Source organism: Saimiri boliviensis, chromosome 9 (genome assembly GCF_048565385.1).
Source record: "Saimiri boliviensis isolate mSaiBol1 chromosome 9, mSaiBol1.pri, whole genome shotgun sequence".
Classification (NCBI taxonomy): Eukaryota; Metazoa; Chordata; class Mammalia; order Primates; family Cebidae; genus Saimiri; species Saimiri boliviensis.
This window is the reverse complement of record NC_133457.1, coordinates 15,021,473-15,041,310: the sequence shown is the minus strand read 5'-3', so window position 1 is coordinate 15,041,310 and position 19,838 is coordinate 15,021,473. Positions and strand designations below refer to the sequence as shown.

The 19,838-nt window shown below is 40.4% G+C and overlaps 1 protein-coding gene across 1 annotated transcript in view; it reads left to right on the top strand.

The window, feature by feature from the left end:
• Window positions 1–3,103: 3,103 nt before the first annotated feature.
• The window catches only part of CLRN1 (clarin 1), a 38,902-nt gene continuing 22,167 nt past the window's right edge, over window positions 3,104–19,838 (top strand). The window contains exon 1 of the mRNA XM_003925037.2: window positions 3,104–3,482. Within this exon, the coding sequence (XP_003925086.1) occupies window positions 3,230–3,482 (253 nt within the window). The 5' untranslated portion in view covers window positions 3,104–3,229. The remainder of the gene's footprint in view (window positions 3,483–19,838) is intronic.

Sequence of the window (19,838 nt, the reverse complement as noted above, 5' to 3'; positions counted from 1 at the left end):
AATCTCAGGAATGAGGACACAGACATCAGTACTTTTGAAATCTTCTCACGTGATTTTAATGAGCAGCAAAACGGAGAACCACTGTGTCAGAGCAAAGGGTGAGAGGATTTAGGCCTCAAAGGGTGAGCCTCACCCTTTCTACTCAGGGATCTTGCATGTCATAGACCAGTGGGTTTTGTTTGTTTTGTTTTGTTTTAAATCAGGAGCAGACATAGGTTTGTCAGTTTCTGAATGTGTCCAATAAAATCATTAAAAATTCAACTACCATTATCTCATTAAAGAAAGAAAATTTTTACAATAAAAATTAGTAAGGGACTAATTTCAGGATATAAGAGTAGCTCAATATGTTTTATTTATTTTTCTCATGTCTCTACAGACGAGTGAACCTATCACTACAGGCTGATGCAAACTTAGGAACTGATGTGATCTAATTGCCCTCTACATCCATAATCAGGGCTTTCCTCCTTGGACAGCTTTGGACACATTTGGCTGAGTTTGGGTTAATTAAACCACTGTCCTATGCTAACTATCCTTCTCTTGCCATATCCTTTACGTAGTGGTTAATAGTATTCAGTGGTAGGTAATTTATTTGCCCAGGCTTTGGAAATGTTCTGTCTCTTCCAATCACAGAATATGTTGATTTAGTAAGCTCAAATCTGCTTAGACTCTCTTTCTTCTTTTCTTTTCTTTTCTGAGTCTCACTTTGTCACCAGGCTGCAGTGCAGTAGCGTGATCTCGGCTCACTGCAACCTCTGCCTCCCAGGTTCAAGCGTTTCTCCTGCCTCAGCCGCCCAAGTAGCTGGGACTACAGGTGCGCACCACCACATCCAGCTAATTTTTGTATATTTAGTAGAGGCAGGGTTTCAACATGTTAGCCAGAATGGTCTCAAGCTCTTGACCTCGTGATCCATCTGCCTCAGCCTCCCCAAGTGCTGGGATTACAGGCATGAGCCACCTTGCCTGGCTTAGACATCTTGAACTAAGTTTTCTAGGGTGACTGTGGCACATGTATGCCCAGATAACCACTTATTGGGGGCACTGGCATCCACTTGTTTTGCTAGCGGACCATGATAGCAATTATTCTAAATCCCATGGAGAATTCATTGGAGAGTCAAATAAACAGTGATGAGTTACTTACTCTGTGTCAAGTTACACAAAATAAAAAGACTTACTAATACTGTAAACTTTGAGTGCCTCTTTGGAATCTTCTATATGCCCAGTTCTTCTGTGGCCATGTTTTACATTGGCCCTCTCCTCTGCTGAAGGTACACTGGCATTCTAGAATGAGTTCTATACTTAGTTGTCTGTCCTTAATGAGAGTGGCTGTTGCGACTCCTAGGAGAGGAGAGCAGTGAGAAGTTTACCAGTACTCCAAGTCTGTACCTCCAAGTTCCCTTCAAAGTGTGCATAACATAGAGACTCATTAATGCTGAAAATGGTGTGAAGTAAGTCTTCACTTACTAACGTCCTCTAAGCTGTCATGCTTAAAGGTGGCTCAAAAGAATACAAGCTAGCAGAAACATGTGCTTTTGGCCAACTGCAAAGGTTCTATTTACAGATGTCCTTGTTCTTCAAACACTCAAGATATGTAACTAATAATGGGCTAGCCTGTTACTTCCAGACCAATCCAACCCAAACTGAAGCGTCTGCCATCTTTCAAGGTCAGGAGCTTTGCTTAGAATAGAATATCAATCTCAGAAGACCTGGATTTGAAGTCCAGCTCCACTATTCTCTTCAGCAAGATCCTTAAACTCTCTGAGCCTCAATTTCCTCATATATAAGATAGGAGTAACTTCTTTTTCTTTCTTCTTTCTTCTTCCTTCTTCCCTCCTCCTCCTCTTTCTTCTCCTCATCCCTCCTCTTCTATTACTATTTTTCTTCTTCTTCCTCTTTCTCTTTATTCCTCCTCCTCCTCTTCATAACTTTTTGATAATTATAATAATTATATAAGATAATTTAGGTAGGATACTTCACAAGTTGCCAGACATACGAAGTTCTTACTAAACATTAACTTTGTAGGTCGGAGCTCAGGACAATAACGGCATATAATATTCACTAGACAGACAGACAGACACACACACACACACACAGAGAGAGAGAGAGAGAGAGAGAGAGAGAGAGAGAGAGTGAGTCCTGTGTCTGTAGAAGGAGGAATTTCATTGGAAATGCAGAGTTAAAAAGCTGTTACTGAATTCTGAACTTTAGTTTCCAGGTCTTGACCATTTAACCAAACCTACCTGCTACTTAATCTTTGCTCATAACTGCCTCTTATCTCCCTAATGGATTACCGTTGCTGAGACGTGTGCATTTTTTCGATGAATCCAGAGTCACTTATCTGACCACAATCCCTCCTTCCATCAATATGCCCTTATCTTTACAGATCTTCGTATTCTTTGGACCCAGAAACACATTCCCGTGCTGTTATCCTAAAGCAGCTAAACTTGTTAAAGGAAAGCATTTAGAAATCCAGATATTTGCTTCTGCATTTCTGTATGTCTGTATGCCAAGAAAAATTTGAATCAAATTCTCTATTGATATATCTGGTATAAACCATGGATCTGGGAGAAATTAAGTTGGAAGGATAAAGACCCATCGTTGGTCTGGAGCACTGAATATTCATGTAGGATCCAATTCTGTTTAATATTTTTATCCTGCTGTAATTAAAAATTTTTGACATCAATTATCAGTACATGTACATATGTTCTCCCTACCTCTGCTAAAGATCCTTCCCCCACCACCAGAAACAGTAACAAACGACAAAAATAAAAACATCAATAAATGAACTTCTCAAGTTGCTGAAAACTTATCAGATTCAAGCCTGTTTCAGAAAGTTTCACCTCACCCAATCAGACAAAAGGCTGAGGAAGGGAAACATTTATCAAATTACACTGAGGACTCCATCTGTTATCTTAGACCTTTGTTACCAAGTGACACAGAGGAAATACTTGAAGGCAGTTTGAAAGACTTCTGTTTTATAGATTCCTAGTCCAAAGATTTCCAATTAGGGAGAAGCAGCAGCAGAAAAGGAGAAAAACCAAGTACCAGTGATGAAGAGACCTTCATCTACTGACATTCAACCTGGCGAGAACCGTCGATGGTGAAGTTGCCTTCTCAGCTGGGATCTGTCCGTTCAGCCTCTGTAATAAATGCAGTCACAGGGGCAGTCCCTTCCCATTGCTCACAAAGGTCTTGTGTTTAAACCTCGCCCTCACAGAGGCTGTTTCTCATCATGCCAAGCCAACAGAAGAAAATCATTTTTTGCATGGCTGGAGTGTTAAGCTTTGCATGTGCCCTCGGAGTTGTGACAGCCTTGGGGACACCTTTGTGGATCAAAGCCACTGTCCTCTGCAAAACGGGAGCCCTGCTCGTCAATGCCTCAGGGCAGGAACTGGACAAGTTTATGGGCGAAATGCAGTACGGGCTTTTCCACGGAGAAGGCGTGAGGCAGTGTGGGTTAGGAGCAAGGCCCTTTCGGTTCTCATGTAAGTAGCAATTGCATGTGAATTATTTAATACTTTAGGCAGACTCTTCCAGGTATTGTGAGGAATTCTATTTAAGAGTTTTGCCCTGTTTACTGCAGGACTTTTTAAACTGGTGTGAACCCTGGGAAAAACCTAAGGCTCTGAGCAATTTCTTCTTCCTAATTTTTATTATTTGTTTTCATTAATTTATACTTGCTTTTTATTACGGTAACAGAGTTCATTGTTACATAAATTAAGGTGTTTGGAAAGATTAGCAATTAAGATTCTTAAGTGTTAATATTTATGTAAGAAATTATGGAGTTTTAAAAAGTGAACTTGGGAAAGTAGGAAAGCTGTAAAAAATGATCTTTATGCCTTTTGTTCTTTATAAGAAGAGCCACGGTCCTGGGCACCTTATTGAACCCTACCTCCTGTGCCACCTTTTTCATGATTTCATTTCCTGCTCCCCACTTCCTTCCATTATTCCTGCTAAGACCTTGGCTGCTGCTAAATATTCAGTTTTCATTTTTAACCGGTTTGGAATCATTTGGCTGTAGAAATTTAAAACGATCTTCTGTGCTAACTGGGAAAGAAATAGATGCCTATTTAGTATAGAAAATTTTAAACTGATTGACCCCGCAAATCATGCAGAGAATGAGATTTTCTTGTCGTGATTTTTGTGAAATGGAAGTGTTAACCACAGTATTTATAACCTGTTTATCTTAAGAAGAGAATTTTTTAAAATTACCATGTGAATAGGCAACTCATTAAATGAAAATTAATAAGAAGTCATTTGTTATATCTCCTACAACACACATTCAGAAGTTATTATTATTTTGGAAGGGCTGGTTTGGAACAATCTAAGAAGACACAGTCAGTAAATTACTGCATAAATCACTCTTCAGGACAGGAGGTTACCAATTGAAGCATTTAAAATGAATTATTATTTTGCACAGGTTTTTTCCCCTTCTAGTATAGGTAGAAGGCTAAATTAATTGAATTTATTATTAACAGATGCAGTGCCTAATTAAATTTCAGTGCTGGTCTGTTTATATTTCTGTAACATTCCTTCTATCTTCTCAGCAGTCATTGGACACCAACCTTCAGCTCACATAGGTTACGAAGTGATATGAATTTTCATAGGGCTCCAGAAAATTTCCAAGAATTAGCCGTCAGATTTTTAACTGATGAAGTGGATACCAGTTCTTTTCACTGAATGGCTTTTATTCATTACGGTAATGGGGCTGTTAGCGTTGCTTAGTTTTCCCGGGGAAGGGGGAGAAAGGAAACAAAACAGCGTGTCATGGGATATGCAACTGTATTAAACAACCAAAAAGGAAAAAAGATGAGAGATGATTTAACCATGAGTCACCGGCAGCCAAAGCGTGAGTAAAGCTTCTCACAAATGAATTGAGACAAAAGCAGAGAGGGTACTGTCGAATTTTCTGGAGACTTTACATTCTCTACAGTGAAATGAAGATAAACATAGGGTATGTTTCAAAACAATCATAAGACGTTGTCTGAACACTTACTACGTACTAACCACTGCGTCTACTTTGTCTCATTTAATCCTCACACAGCCACATTCTTCCGGGGTCGAGTGAATGACTAGCGGTTGTGCCCTACGCTGGTTCTGCCTACGATGAAAGTTGTTCTATTTGGGTGCCCCTCCCTTTGCTTTCTGTAAGGACTCACAGAACTGGTGGGGTATAAACAGTACCCTCACTTATCTCACAGGATTGCATAAGTTCCCAGATACCCCTAACCTTCTCCCCCAGCCTAGTGAAGAAAATCTTCCATTTACTTGTTTGTTCTGACAACTCCCTCTATATACAATAGACTATACATATTAAGTGTACGGTATGTACTATACATGTTAAAATCTCATTCATTTTGGTGAGGCCCAGCAAAGAATACTTACAGTATAGCTTCTTTCCCCCTAAGCATAAAGGTATATTTTTCAACGCAGCATGAGAGAGAGTTGGGAAAACGAAAAAAAAAAAAAAAAATCAAATGGACTCCCCAAAGAGCATAATATTCATTTAAATAAACACCCCTCTCAGTGTTAAAACTTCCTAATCAACATGCCTTTGGGACACGTTGCACCCTCAAAGTTTATACCCCCATTGCAATGCAGCTTCGTGGTTCACATTTTTTCCATTCAAAATGTCATTATCCTGTCAAGGATATTTCATCAACGTTTGCTTGGATGAGAATCCTCTGATGTTGTTCCTGATAGAAATGTATAAGCCCTGTTCATATAAATGAATAAGAGGTCAAACCTCATTTTCTTGGTAGTGGCTTCTTTGGAGCAAAAATCAAGGACTTCCAGAGAGCTCAGGAGGATGACTCTTCTGTTTCTTCCAGAGCTCAACTTATAATTAGTGTACAATTCATTTCCCAGAATGTCCTCTTTCTTATTGTGCCTTTAGAAAGTTATTAAGCAAACATTTGAATTTGCAGAATCTTAGGAGGAATGAAAAAGGTAACTGATTAAGCTAACAATCACTTCGTGGCCAGTTTTCTTCATGTTGTCAGGCTATCACCAGTTAAAAGGTATATTTCAATTCTACTAGGTGGATAAACACTATTTTGCTTACCTAAACTTTTCCTTTAGATCAGCATTGCCCAATAAAAATCTACCACGAGCCACAAATGCAAGTCGTATATGTAATGCTAAATGTCATGGTAGCCACATTAGGAAACAAAAGTAAAAACAGATGAAATTAATGATATTTTTTAAAACCCAAGATATCCAACATATTATCATTTTAACATATAATCAATAAAAATTTATTGAGACATTTTACATTCTATTTCTTGATGCTGCCTTTGAAATCCAGAGTATATTTTACATCTGCATTATATCTAATTCAATCTAGCCACATTTCACGTGCTTTTTTGTGATTTCAAGGAGCAGAGAGTTTAATAGGCAAGAAAGAAAAGAGAAGCAGAAGAAAGAGGCTCCCCCATACAGAGACAGAGAGAGGGGGGCCCCAAAGCTGAAAGAGGAGGTCCTCAAGTACTGTGGACACCAGTCAGGTATATATGCAGAGGCTGGAGGAGGCAATGTCTGATTTGCATAGGGTCATGTGCTCATTTTTATGGCTACTGTATTGGTCAGTACAGATTTAGATGGAGATTTGCTCTGAACAAGTTGCCCATGACGGTGTTCATATTCTAAGTGAATTTTTCCTGAGTTCTGCTGTACAAGTCCATGTGTGTTATTTTCATGTACAATGCTTGTCATTTTTAAAACCCAGCTATATGGCATAACATTAGAAGAAAGAATGGACCAGAAAAATAGTTTGGCAATGTAGTCATGTTTGTTCCTATTAAATGTTCCCTATTGACCACTCTAGCTCTTTTAATTATAACAAGAATCTGCCCTGCCAGCATGCACAGTTACGCTGGGAATACTTCTGCCTCATTTACTCTGGCTGATTCTCATCCACTTATGGGTCAGCAGTTCATTTTCTAGAGGTCACCAACATTCATACCTAGCACACAATTTCATTCATTATAATGAAGGAATGTTTTCCTTTCAAAGAGACACAACTGGTGGACTTAATTTTTCTTGATATGTCACCTGCAAAATTTTAATGATGATGTTTAAACTCTAAATGTAGCCATCAAGACAAAAACCGCCAATTTTGAGTTCAGTGTGTGTGTGTTTCTGTTTTGGTGATTTGAAAGACTGCAGAATATCATCAAAATATGATACCCAAGAATCATATGGTATCAATCATTCCTAGATATACTGATCTATTCATTGCCAAGACAGTTCAATGAGCTGGTAAAAACATATGGAATTATTTTCTTAAAATGTGAAAAACAAAATTTAACCGATCATGTATCACAGCTTGCAACTTTAGTCATACTTTGAAAAGCATTTTAATTTGAACCTCATGATTGAAAATTCATAAAAAGCTGAACAGAAATTAGTTCATTTCATATTTTAGAAAAGCAGAATTTCTTTACTAAATGAAGCATTTGACCCAGATTGCAGATAAATGTTGAAGCTACTTCTGTGAGCAAGCAGGTGGCTTCTCAAACACATGTTGGGATGAAATAGTTGGGGCTCAGGGGCTCAGTGCCTGTCACAGAGAGTTAGTACTCTTTATCTCCATGGTCTACTCCAAGTGTGACTCTTGTCTCCTGCTGACATGACCTGCCCCTGCTCCTGAGTAGCTGGGACCACAGGCATGTGCCACTACACCTGGCTAACTTTTAAAAAAAAATTTTTTGTAGTGATGGGGTTGCCCAGGCAGGTCTCAAACTCCTGGGATCATGCAATCCTCCTGCACTGACCTCCCAAAGTGCTGGGATTATAGGCATGAGCCACTGTGCCTGGCCTCTCCACGGGTATTCTTTACACAGGAGAGGAACTTGGCAGAAATTATCCTCCAATTGGTGAGGAATATGGGGAAACTGACTTTGAGGAAAAGAAACTTCTGGTTCTGCCTGCCTACTCTAGAAAAAGAATTATTATTTATCCCTTCCCCTAATAACTATCTTTCCATATTCATATAAAAAAAACTGCAGAATCAACATTGTTCAAGAATTATAATTTTGCCTGTATACACATGTGCACATGCACACCCATATGCCTTCCTTCCCTTTAAATCATCCCGCACCCTAAAAGTAGTAAAATCATTGACCCGAGCCTACCTGGGAGAGGAAGAGGAGTCTGACAGGGCAGGTCCTCAGTGGCACTTCTGGAACTTAACCCTGGTGTAGTAACTTTGCCTATTGCAGGATGACTCTGCAACTGTTCTCACAATTTGCTGCTCTGCTTTCTTTTCTAATTGCTGTAGGTGACTCATCTTCCTCAAGGACTTTCAGACTTCTCAGAAGAAAAAAATATGGGGTGAGTCTCTGCCACTCACAAAAGATTAGACCTTGAGAATGATCAAAGTCTATTAGTATATAGTCATAATATTGAATTGCTTTTACCAATATTATATTGATAGAATGATACTGATAAAAGCAATATTCAAATAAATAGTATTTCAGCTGCCCATTTATTGGGTGCCTCATAGGTGCCAGGCATTTTGTATTCATTATCTACAACCCTTCCATGGGAGATGTTATAATGCTGTTTCTCTTGAAGACACATGGAAACTGGAAACAGAGAGGTCACAGCAATTTTCCAAAGTCACATAGCTAGTAGGTGGCAGACTTGGGATTCCAATTCAGATGCATATGATAGGTCATGCTCTTTCCTCTGCTACATTCTGCACCCTTACAATATGAAAAAAGGATACAAAGAGATAAAATATGTAAGATTATCCTTCAGTTTCACCATCTATTCTAAGAATAGTATTGAAACCTCACAAAAGCTTGTTCTCATGCATCCATCTGAGAGTACTTGGCCTTATGACTTGAATTCATTCATTGCCTTTTTATTTCATATTTTAGTGACCCCGATGTCTAAATCTTAATCTTTGATCCTTGCAAGGGAAAATAGCCAAGTCAAGCCTGTTTAATAATATTGGTTGAGGAAGTCACATGCTTATGGTCAATCTTTGGGTTATGTAATTATATTACCTTAATGTTGGCAGTTTAGGTATAAGGCAGAGAGATCCGATCACATGTGTGATTAGCTAATTTAAGATCCCTGCCAACTACAATCTCATGGTATGTCTTCAAAGTTAGCTACTTTGACCACAGCAGTGATTTTACCACAGCAATTAACAAAATGGCAGACTCTTTAACAAAATGGCAGAGGTGACATCAACAGTTTTTTAACAGAGTCAAGGAACAAAAGAAAAGCAGGCACATGGAATTTGATTCATTTCAAAAACTAGTATTGTATTAAGAGCCAAGGGGACAGAATTGTAGCATCAATTAAAATTTTGTTTGAGGCCAGGTGTGGTGGGTCACGCCTGTAATGTCAGCACTTTGGGAGGCCGAGGTGGGAGGATCACCTGAGGTCGAGTTCAAGACCAACCTGACCAACATGATGAAATCCCATCTCTACTAAAAACACAAAATGAGCCAGGCATGGTGGCACATGCCTGTAATCCCAGCTACTCAGGAGGCTGAGGCAGGAGAATCACTTGAACCTGGGAGGCAGAGGTTGCAGTGAGCTCAGATTGTGCCATTGTACTCCAGCCTGGGCAACAGGAGTGAAATTTCATTTCAAGGAAAAAAAAAATCTTGTTTGAAAAAAAAAAAAAAAGTTCATTTTTATCTCTGAAATATATTAGGGGTTTCATAAAGTTATAGGTGTATTTTTAAAAAACAAAACTCATATACATTAAACTGACAAATTTACCTCTCATCATGCAGCGAAACACAATTGTCTATGGTGAGATACACTCTTATTAGAGGTATGATAGAACTGACTCATAGCAAACTTTGTACCTGGTACACTAATTTATGCAGGGTTCATATTTTGCTCCCGCTCAGCATGTTGTAACTGTGGCAAAGCCATTCTCAGGAGTTATTACCCCAACATAATCATACCCCTGTGGATTAGGAGCAGTTAAATGGGTTCTGTTGTCAGAGACACATATGTGCCACAGCAGCTGTCCTCCCTAAGCCACCATGGGTGATTAAGACTCACTGATGGGGCTGCCTCTGAATAGGCTTGAGTGAGTTGAATACACTTCAGCTGAGAGAAATTCAGGTAAGGGGCTGAGAAAATCAGATTTTGAATAGTTTTATCGTAACATCAGGTCTCCTCCTTTTAAGTGCTGGGGGTCATGGATTTAATTCAACCTGACCACATAGCCTGCAGAAGCCTGGCTCAATACCTGGGTGTGAGATTATGAGTGATATTAAATAAGATGAATGCACTGAGCTGATGTCAGAGAATGTCTTTTACTGGATTTTCATAATGACTGGCTGCAGATGGACTGAGGGGAAAGCCATGTCAAGAGCATTTCTGTAAGAAGAAAGAAATCTTCCCTCTTATTCTCTTTCAAGAAAATGAATAGCTGAGCACCAGGGGGCCAAATACTGTTTTAAAAAAAAAAAAACACATCGTTTTATGTAGAGAAGGACAAGCTGAGACAAAAAATAGGACCTCTGAAACTGCCTTAATAGCTTTAATCTAGGAAGAAATTGCGGCACCACTGCTGACATCATTATCAGAGGCTGCCTTAGTTCTGAGAGCTTCACAGATGGCCTTTTCCGCATTTTACATCTGGCCAGATGAAGGCAAAAAGGGTTGATGAAACCAGAACTATTAGATCAGTGGTCCAGAACTCTGGCTGCACTTTAGAATCATCTGGGGAGTCCTTAAAACTACTGATGCTGAGGCTCCATCCCAGACCAATTGAATCAGGATCTCTGGGGGCAGAACCTGAGCACTGGAATGCTTTAAAAGTTCCTCTGGGGACTCTAATGTGCAGCCAAGGCTGAGAATGACTGAGGTGGATGGTGGCCAAGACAGGTGAGGCCAAGTGTTAGAAGCCCATACTATCAGGGCAGGGGGAAGCCACGAAGAGGGGGCCGGGGGAAGGAGCAGTATTTAGCATTTCTTCCACACAGTTGGGCAGTTTTCTGATCAAAGGTTAAGCTGGGATCTTTGGCTTCCACCTTCATGAAGGGTCTTATGCCTTGTCCACAGCCACCTGGCCTCAGGGCAATGAGTAATCTGATGAATTTGCGGGAAGAAACTGAGCATACTAGTGGTTTCTCCTGTTTCCAAATCTGCCCACTAGTTATAGGAGCCTGCTCACCAACTGTTTGGATTAAAGGAGTCACCTCTGTCCTTGACAGGGAGGCCTGAAGCTGTCTGGCCCTGTCCGTGACTGCATGGGTGAGGCTGCCTAATTTGGGGAACTTGATGGAAGATCTAAGCTAGGTTCTCTAATAGTTTTATCAGAAATAAAGTTAACTTTTGACTTCCATCTGCCTGTCTCCTGTGGAAGGGCTGTGTTCCTTCCAAATAATAGACTTTCAGGGGTTCTCCTTAGAGGTGTGTTATCAGTCCAAAGATCATTTTAGACCAGCCATTACAGAGGATGTCCAAGAAATTGCATAAGGGAAATAAAAGCAAGAATGAGAGCAATATATCAGACAGTGAGGAAAGTATGTAACTGGTTTCAAATAAGTAATTAACCATAAATCCAAAGTTCTAGCATTATTTATAGCAATAGTCACCCACCTGGTTGGAAAAAAAGGTAAAACACTGAGCTACAGGATAGAAAGTTTGCCTGAATTCCATGTACTCCAAGGACTCCTGTGGAGTATTCCTTGGTCCCAATGCAGAGACATGTACTCTGATCACCCGTGGGCCAAATCCCTCTCACCCACCCTCAATGATTCCTCCTGGGATTTTTACCACATTGAGTTCTTACATTCCCCACTCTTCTCAGAGGAAACACAATTCTTCTGCTCTTCTCACGATATTAAAAAATATTTAGGCAATTACTTAAAATTTATAGAGATCTTCCACATAAATGATGTTACTTGTGTTTCTTGTAAGCTCTGTGATTTCTTTCTTTTATCGTCTATGCTGATGGTTAAGGAAACTGAGACATAGAGACCAACATAATAAATGGCAAAACCAGATTAATCTCAGACTTTCCTAACTCCAAAAGCCACGCTCTGTCCAACCCACCATGCTGCTGCTCAGTTAATGCCTGGCTGTTTGTGTCTCTTCCCACCAGCACCTCCACTCATTGTGCTTTGGTGGTACATAGTATTCCAACTGCCTGAGGTTCCTGAATGCCATTAAATATAGACTTACGTTCAATTTACTAGGATTTTTAAGATTTGTAGGATAAGAGATGTGACTGTTAGACTGGAATCAGTAATAGATAAACGGGTAACAAAGTTTTAGAACAAAATATAATAGAAAACCCCAGCAGACAGAAGTAAAATAAATATTAAGGCAACTGAAATGAAAACCATATATTTAGAAATATCAAATAAAACACAGATTAATGGCAGACAATAAAGGAACATAATTAGCAGTTAGTAAAAACACTTTTTATCTTATTACTCTCCAGTAACCTTTTTTTTTATTATTGAGACAGAGTCTCACTTTATCATCCAGGCTGGAGTGCAGTGGTGCAAGCTCTGCTCACTGCAAAGAATTCTGCCTCCTGGGCTCAAGCAATTCATCTGCCTCAGCTGCCCAAGTAGCTAGGACTACGGGCGTCTGTCACCATGACTGGCTAATGTTTGTATTTTCAGTAGAGATGAGGTTTCACCATGTTGGGCTAGGCTGGTCTTGGACTCCTGACCTCAGGTGATCCACCTGCCTTGGCCTCCCAAAGTGCTAAGATTACAGGCATGAGCCACCACTCCTGGCTGTGACCTATTGAAAATAACATTACTTGACATGGGAGACAAATTATTTGTAAGTTAAAGAGTATACGAGCCTTCAATGCTTTCACCGTCCTTCCCCTAAAAAGATCATTGAGAGCCCATAATGTGCCTAAACCTTCTGGTAGCCTCTGAAAATGTGAAAGGAATTAGAGGATACTTGCTCAACAACCCAGAATCTAGCAGAAGTGTTTTGAAATGACCAGCCACTTGGGAGAGCTGTACTAGCATATCATCCAGGATCAGCTTGGTTATGTTTTAACAAGCAAGTTTAAACTTTATAGGTTTGAAACAACAAAGACGCGTTTCTTGCTTGTGATTCATATTTCTTGGAGATTGGCTGGAGCTTCATTCCAGGATACGGCCACCATCTGGAATGTTAACAGCTACTGTAACAAAGAGTTGTGGAGGCTCTCACACTGGCAATTAAATTCTCTGACCTGGAACTGACACATGCCACCTTCACTTACATTTTATTGGCCAAGGCTTGTTACACAGCCACATCTAACTTCAGAGAGGTCAAGCTGAGCAAATCCTACCATGAGCTATAGATGGTTGAGCAGCCCTCATTATCATCACAATTATTGTATTTGTTATGAAAGCTCCAGGAAGGAGAGAGATACTCTCTGTGAGGAGTAGGCACAGGAAATTCAGAGGAAAGTTCTTAAAGATGACGTAAATTTCACTAGATGGCATTGAAGAAACATTCCAAGTAAATGAACAGCATAGGCAAATGTGCAAAGAGCCTATTGTGGCCCTAGTAAGGATGATGCGTCCGAGTGTGGAGGGAAAAAGTAAGGCTGGAGAGGAAGGCAGGAACCAGAGCATGGCACACCCTGTTCATCGTCGGGCAGTTAAGTTTATCTTGCAGACGACATGAAGCCATTTAAGAAAGGCAAGCAGCTATGTGACAGGACAGAAGATGGATTGGAAGAAAATCAAAAGAGAAGTGGGGAACTGTTAGAAGCCTCCTCCAATATTTGAGGGTCTAAATCAAACCATTGGCAGAGAAATAGAAAGGAAGGGAAATATTTCCAAAATATTCAAAACAGAAACCAATGATGACAGAAGATGAGCCCAGGTTTCTGCTGGATGGACAGTTGTTAGGTTCTCCGAGATAAGGAATACAGAAGGAAAAAGTTGAGAGGGAGTATGAAATGATTTTTGGTCATGTTTAATTCGGTCACTTGTGGAACATCAACCAGAGATGTCCATCAGTTATACCAATTTACAGGTTTTGAGAGAGGCCTGGGGTAGAGGCAGAAGTGGGAAGCAGCAGATTAGAGGCCATCGTTGGAACCATAAGCGGAGGTGGTATTTCCCAGGGAGGGGAGTTGAACAAGAAGGTAGACAAAGGTGTGCCCTAGAAAACACTAATATGAATGGGCAGAGAGGGGAGACTTGCCAAGGAGATGGAGGGGAGAGTCAGTGAGGTGAAACCTTAGGAAAACAGACCTTCACCAAGAAAAACCGTCAACATGCCTAAATGCCACAGAGATGTCAAATGAGAGACACTGAAGATGGTCCTTTGAATGTTACAGCCAGAACACCACAGGGGACCTTTTCCAAAGCAGTCTTGAGGAAGTAGTGGGGAAAGGAGGTCCCTGAAAGAGCTAAGGAGGGACTGGGAGATGAAGATGCCAAGATAAGGGTTGCAGGTATAAAAGGAACAAACTGAGGTCAGGAACTAGCCAGAGGATTCCTAAGACCAGGCTGTGGGTGGGGTGGGGTGTGTGTACAATGAGAAGACTTTGAGAATAATTCTGTACTAAGGACATGGAGCAGTAGGGAGGAAAAGGCTGAAGAAAAATGGGAGGGTAAATAGTCAAGTAGAAAGTTCCCTGCAAAGATGAGAAAGGATGAGTCTCAGAGCACAGGGAGAAAGCCCAGCCTTGGAGAAGAGAAAATTTTTCTTCCCCTAAGAATAACGGGAAGGTTGGGCATGCACCATGGAGAAGGTGTAGACGGATGGCAATGGGGTTGTCGAGCTGAGGGCATTCCATGATAGCCTTCCCCTTCTCTGCGAAATGAGAGAGTTTAGTTCACAAGATATGTTTGAGCACTTTATAAGCCAGGTTCACAGACTAAAAGAAATGGAGGTGGAGTGTGATAGATGCTTAAGAGTACGGGAGGTTTGGAATATCTGACAAGGGACAGAGAGGAAAAATCTAGAAAAGGTGTTGCAGATTGGGGGCCCATAGATTGCAGGCGTCCCCAAACTACGGCCCGCGGGCCGCATGCGGCCCCCTGAGGCCATTGATCCGGCCCCCCGCCGCACTTCAGGAAGGGGGCACCTCTTTCATTGGTGGTCAGTGAGAGGAGCACAGTATGTGGCGGCCCTCCAACGGTCTGAGGGACAGTGAACTGGCCCCCTGTGTAAAAAGTTGGGGGACGCCTGGATTAGAGGCTCAGGGGTCTCCCCATTTGAGCAGGAGAGTAAGCACGGGGATGCAAGGATCACAGCCCCAAAATAGAGCACCCCACCAAATGACTGCAGGAGGGCAGCTTTCCCATGAGAGCATCCCCATCACTGTTTTCACTCCAAGTCATTAACTTACGACTTACTCAGCTCTGTTCCATAACAGCAGACTCAGGGAAAATGAGGGTATGACAGCCTCTGTCTGCAGGCCAGGGCATGCAGCATGGATTTCCTGTTTTGTTTTCTCTCTCCTGTGACTTAGATGCCTTCTGTTCTCCTACGAGGAAAGAGAACTCAGTGACTAGTTTTTTCTAGCTCTCTGTTTCTGCCTAGGTATCTTGTCAGAAATCTCTGCTTTCCAGACTTCGTGGAGAGGCAATCAAGCTTTGAATCAGGGTTGAAAAAGTAGAGCTTAATATATGGATTACAAAATGCCACTCATGTCCTTGAGGTTACCTTGTATCCATACCACGACTGATTCTTTTAGAAAGCACAATTACCCAAGTAATTCCTTTCTATGGAATTCACCCAGAAAGGTTATTCCTACTGATCCCCCATCTCCAAAATAAAAAAGAGAAAGGTATGTGCTTAGAGATGTTCCGGGAAGCATGAGCTGTAATATGGAAACGATACAAGATGACCTAACAGATTGCAGGGCATCCGTTTGGCAGAGAACTCATGCAGTTATCTAAATGATAGTTATGAAGACAGTATGTGTTACACAGAAAATGCTTATATTCTGAGTGAAAAGAACAGAAGGTGATCTCAAAACTGCATTGTGATAATAGTAATATAGGAAATGTAAGACGAACAAAGATTTCAAAGGAACAAAAAGAAAAATTTTGTTTTCATATTGGTAAGAGTATGGGTGAAATTCCAATTTTAACTTTATTGTTACAATGTTGTTCATAAAAAAATAGTTATCCATAGACAGCTGGGCTTTGGGAAAAACTAACAGAAACAGGGTAAGAAGAAAACCCATCTTCCTTCAATCCTCCTTCTCTGCTAACAAAAAAGAGCTTCGTCATGCTCAGGTGTGCAATCAATTCTTTTTCCAAATCTGGAACTTTAAACCTACTATTAAACAGGAGTCAGTTTCCATGTAACATGCTGACCATCCCCCAAGTATGTTGGATTAATTCTTTTTTTTTAATAAGGCAATTTGAAATTCCATTTCAATTGCCAACCCGGGTCCTTCAACCGCTAAAAACAAAGTAAAAGACGAAACAAAAACATATTGGGTCCTGTCACCCTCTCTTACTACTACTATTTTCTCTCCATTGCACTGAATTCCTCCCAAAACTCTTTCCACTCAGCTTTGTTTTCAGGTGGGTTTGTTAAGGCATAATTTACATACAGCAAAATTCATCCTTCTTAGATTTAGAGGTCTAGGCATTTTGACTAATGCATGCTGACCTATAATGACCACCACAACCAAGACATAGAACGTGCCCAACACTCTCAAGATCCCCCGTCCCATTTTTGTCGAGCTCCTCCCGTACCCCCAACTGCTTGGCAACCACTGGTCTGTTTTCTGTCCTTATTTTGCTTCTTCCAGAATGTCATATATAAGGAATCATGCAGCATGCAGCCTCTTGAGTCTGATTTCTTTGAGTTAGCATAGTGTATTTCGGATCTATCTGTGTTATTGTGAGTAACAGTATCTTTTTATTGCTAACTAGTATTTTATCACATGGATGGGCCACAGCTTGTTTATCCATTCACCTGTCAGTGGATATTGTTTCCAGTTTGTTTGGCAAATATGAATAAACATTTGCATATAGATTTTTGTGTGGACACATGTTTTCAACTTTCTTAGGTAAATACCTAGCAATGGGATTCCTGGGTTCCATGTTAAGTCTATGGTCAGCTTTCTAAGTTCTGAAACAATTGGATATCTATATACAAAAATACAAAATTAACCTTGACCCAAACTTGTACCATATACAAAAAATTACCTGAAATAGATCACAGATGTAAATGTAGATCTAGAACTAAAAACTTCAAGAAGAAAAACATAGAAAATATTTGTGACCTTGCATTCGGCAAAGACTTCTTAGATTTCACATTTGAAACACGATACATAAAAAATCTTGATAAACTGGAGTGCATAAAAATAAGAACTATTCTTCAAAAGACACTGATAAGAGAATGAAAATACAAGCCACAGATGGAGAAAATATTTGTGAATTTCTTATCTGATAAAGCCTTTGTATCTAGCATGCATAAAGATTTTTCAAAACTCAGTAATAAACAATTCAATAAGAAATGCACCAAAGATATAAACACATCATCAAAAATGACCTACAGAAGGCAAATAAGCTCACAAAAAGATGCTCAACATCATTGGACACTTGGGAAATGCAAATTAAAACAACACAGAGATAAACTACGTATCTGTTAAATGGCTACCACTTAAAAAACCTGCCAAGTGCCAGCCAGGTTGTGAAACAACTAGGACTCTCGTACATTGCTAGTGGGAAGGTGAATGGTACAGTCACTTTGGAAAACACTTTGTAATTTCTTATAGAGTTACAGATACGGAGCTGGGAACAGAGGATGGGTTGACTGCAAAGGGGCAAAGTTTCCTGGTGGGGGTAGGGGGGGGGTTTTAGAATGGGGCATTGTTCTATATCTTGATTCCTGTGGGGGTTACACAACTGCATGCATTTGTCAAAACTCACAGAGCTATACACTAAAAAGGGATATTTTTATGCTCTGCTAATTTTACTTTCATCTTAAAAATAGGAAGGAAAAAAATAAAATCAATGCCAGTGTGTGACTTTGGGAAAGTTACTTAACTTCTCTGTGCCTTGGTTGTTTGAAATCTATACGTTAAGGATAAAATAATACCTTCCCCATATGGTTAGAATTAAATGTGCTCATTTGTGTTACATATATATAAAGTACTTGGCCAGACGCGGTGACTCATGCCTGTAATCCCAGCACTGTGGGGGGCTGAGGCAGGTGGATTACTAGAAGCCAGGAGTTCAAGACCAGCCTGGTTAACATGGTAAAATCCAGTCTCTTCTAAAAATACAAAAATTAGCTGGGGGTGGTGTTACATGCTTGTAATCCCAGATTCTCAAGAGGCTGAGGTGGGAAGATCACTTGAACCTCAGAGGTGGAGGCTGCCGTGGGCTCCACTCACTTCCTGGGTGACAGAGCACAACTCCATCTCAAAGAAAAAATACAGTACTTGAAACATAGCAAACGTTTTATAATTATTGGCTGTTTTTTTTTTCTTATTGTTATTACTTGCATATTGTTCTTTGAAAAAGTTTGGTGGTAATGGAGAGGAAAGAAGGGCAATTGGCGGCCTGGGATGGTTTAGGATGAGGAGACCTAGACGCATTGACTCATAGAGTGAAGAAATCAGAGACGAAAGAATGAAAGAGAGGGAGGATAATTCTGAATGCACAGAAAGTTAAGTTACTAATGTGGCATTGGCCGTGTGTTTTAATAAATAACTCCCTTTCGGTTGTCAATAGCTAATCAAGTACTTTCTGGAGACCAGAAGTGACTTGCTGGATCAATGACAACTCCTTCACAGATCAACATGTTCAAATCCTTTCTCTGTGTTGTAATCCTAAATCTAAAAGAACAGAAAGATCAAGCAAGTCTACCTCCTAGAGATACGATACCCAACATCGTTGAAGTGCAATCTCTCAGTATTTATTTGAATGGTCTGCTCTCAGCTTTAACCAAGAAAAAGTCATATTAGTGTTGGTCAGAAAACAGAAGAGTGTTATCAGAGTTCTGGCTGGTCATTACAGACTCAGGAATTTTTGATTAAAAAGGAAGAAGAAGAAGAAACCTGATAAAGTGTAAATTTAGCATGCAGGGATTAGTGTCCTGCTGGGTGATGTTCTCACAAGAGTGAGAAATTCAGAGATTTCATAAGAATTAAACTGCTCCACATGATAATTTATTTTAGCTTCTGGCTTTTCCAAGAAGTAAATCAGTGCAACTTCTTTCTGCATTTGTTTCAATTCGGCAACAACCCTCAATTTTCAGACAGGCTTAACCTAGCCACCCTATCAGAGATGATGAAGTAGCCATTTTTTTAGCAGGTGGGGAGATGAATGGAATCAGAGGTGTTTTTTTGTTTTTTTGTTTGTTTGTTTTCAGTAACGACTATTAAAAACCAAGTCAATAGCTGACTGAGTGTTAGGGAGGCTCCAGAAGGCAGGTTATTGTAGTATAGATGAACCTTGACTTATGATGATGTTACTTCCCGATAAACCCATCATAAGCTGAAATATCGTTAAGTTGAAAATACACTGAATCGCCCAATGCGGTGGGCCATGCCTGTAATTCCAGCACTTTGGGAGGCCAAGGCGGGTGGATCATGAGATCAGGAGATCAAGACCAGCCTGGCCAACATGGTGAAACCCTGTCTCTACTAAAAATACAAAAATTAGCAGGGTGTGGTGGCAAGTGCCCGTAATCCCAGCTACTCAGGAGGCTGAGGCAGGAGAATCACTTGAACCCAGGAGGCAGAGGTTGTAGTGAGCCGAGATCACACGCCAGCCTGGGCAACAGAATGAGATTCCATCTCAAAAAACAAACAAACAAACAAACAAACAAAACACCTAATCAAGTGAACATCATGGCTTAGCTTAGCTTACGTTGAATGTGCTCAGGACACACACTGCCTACAGCTGAGCCAA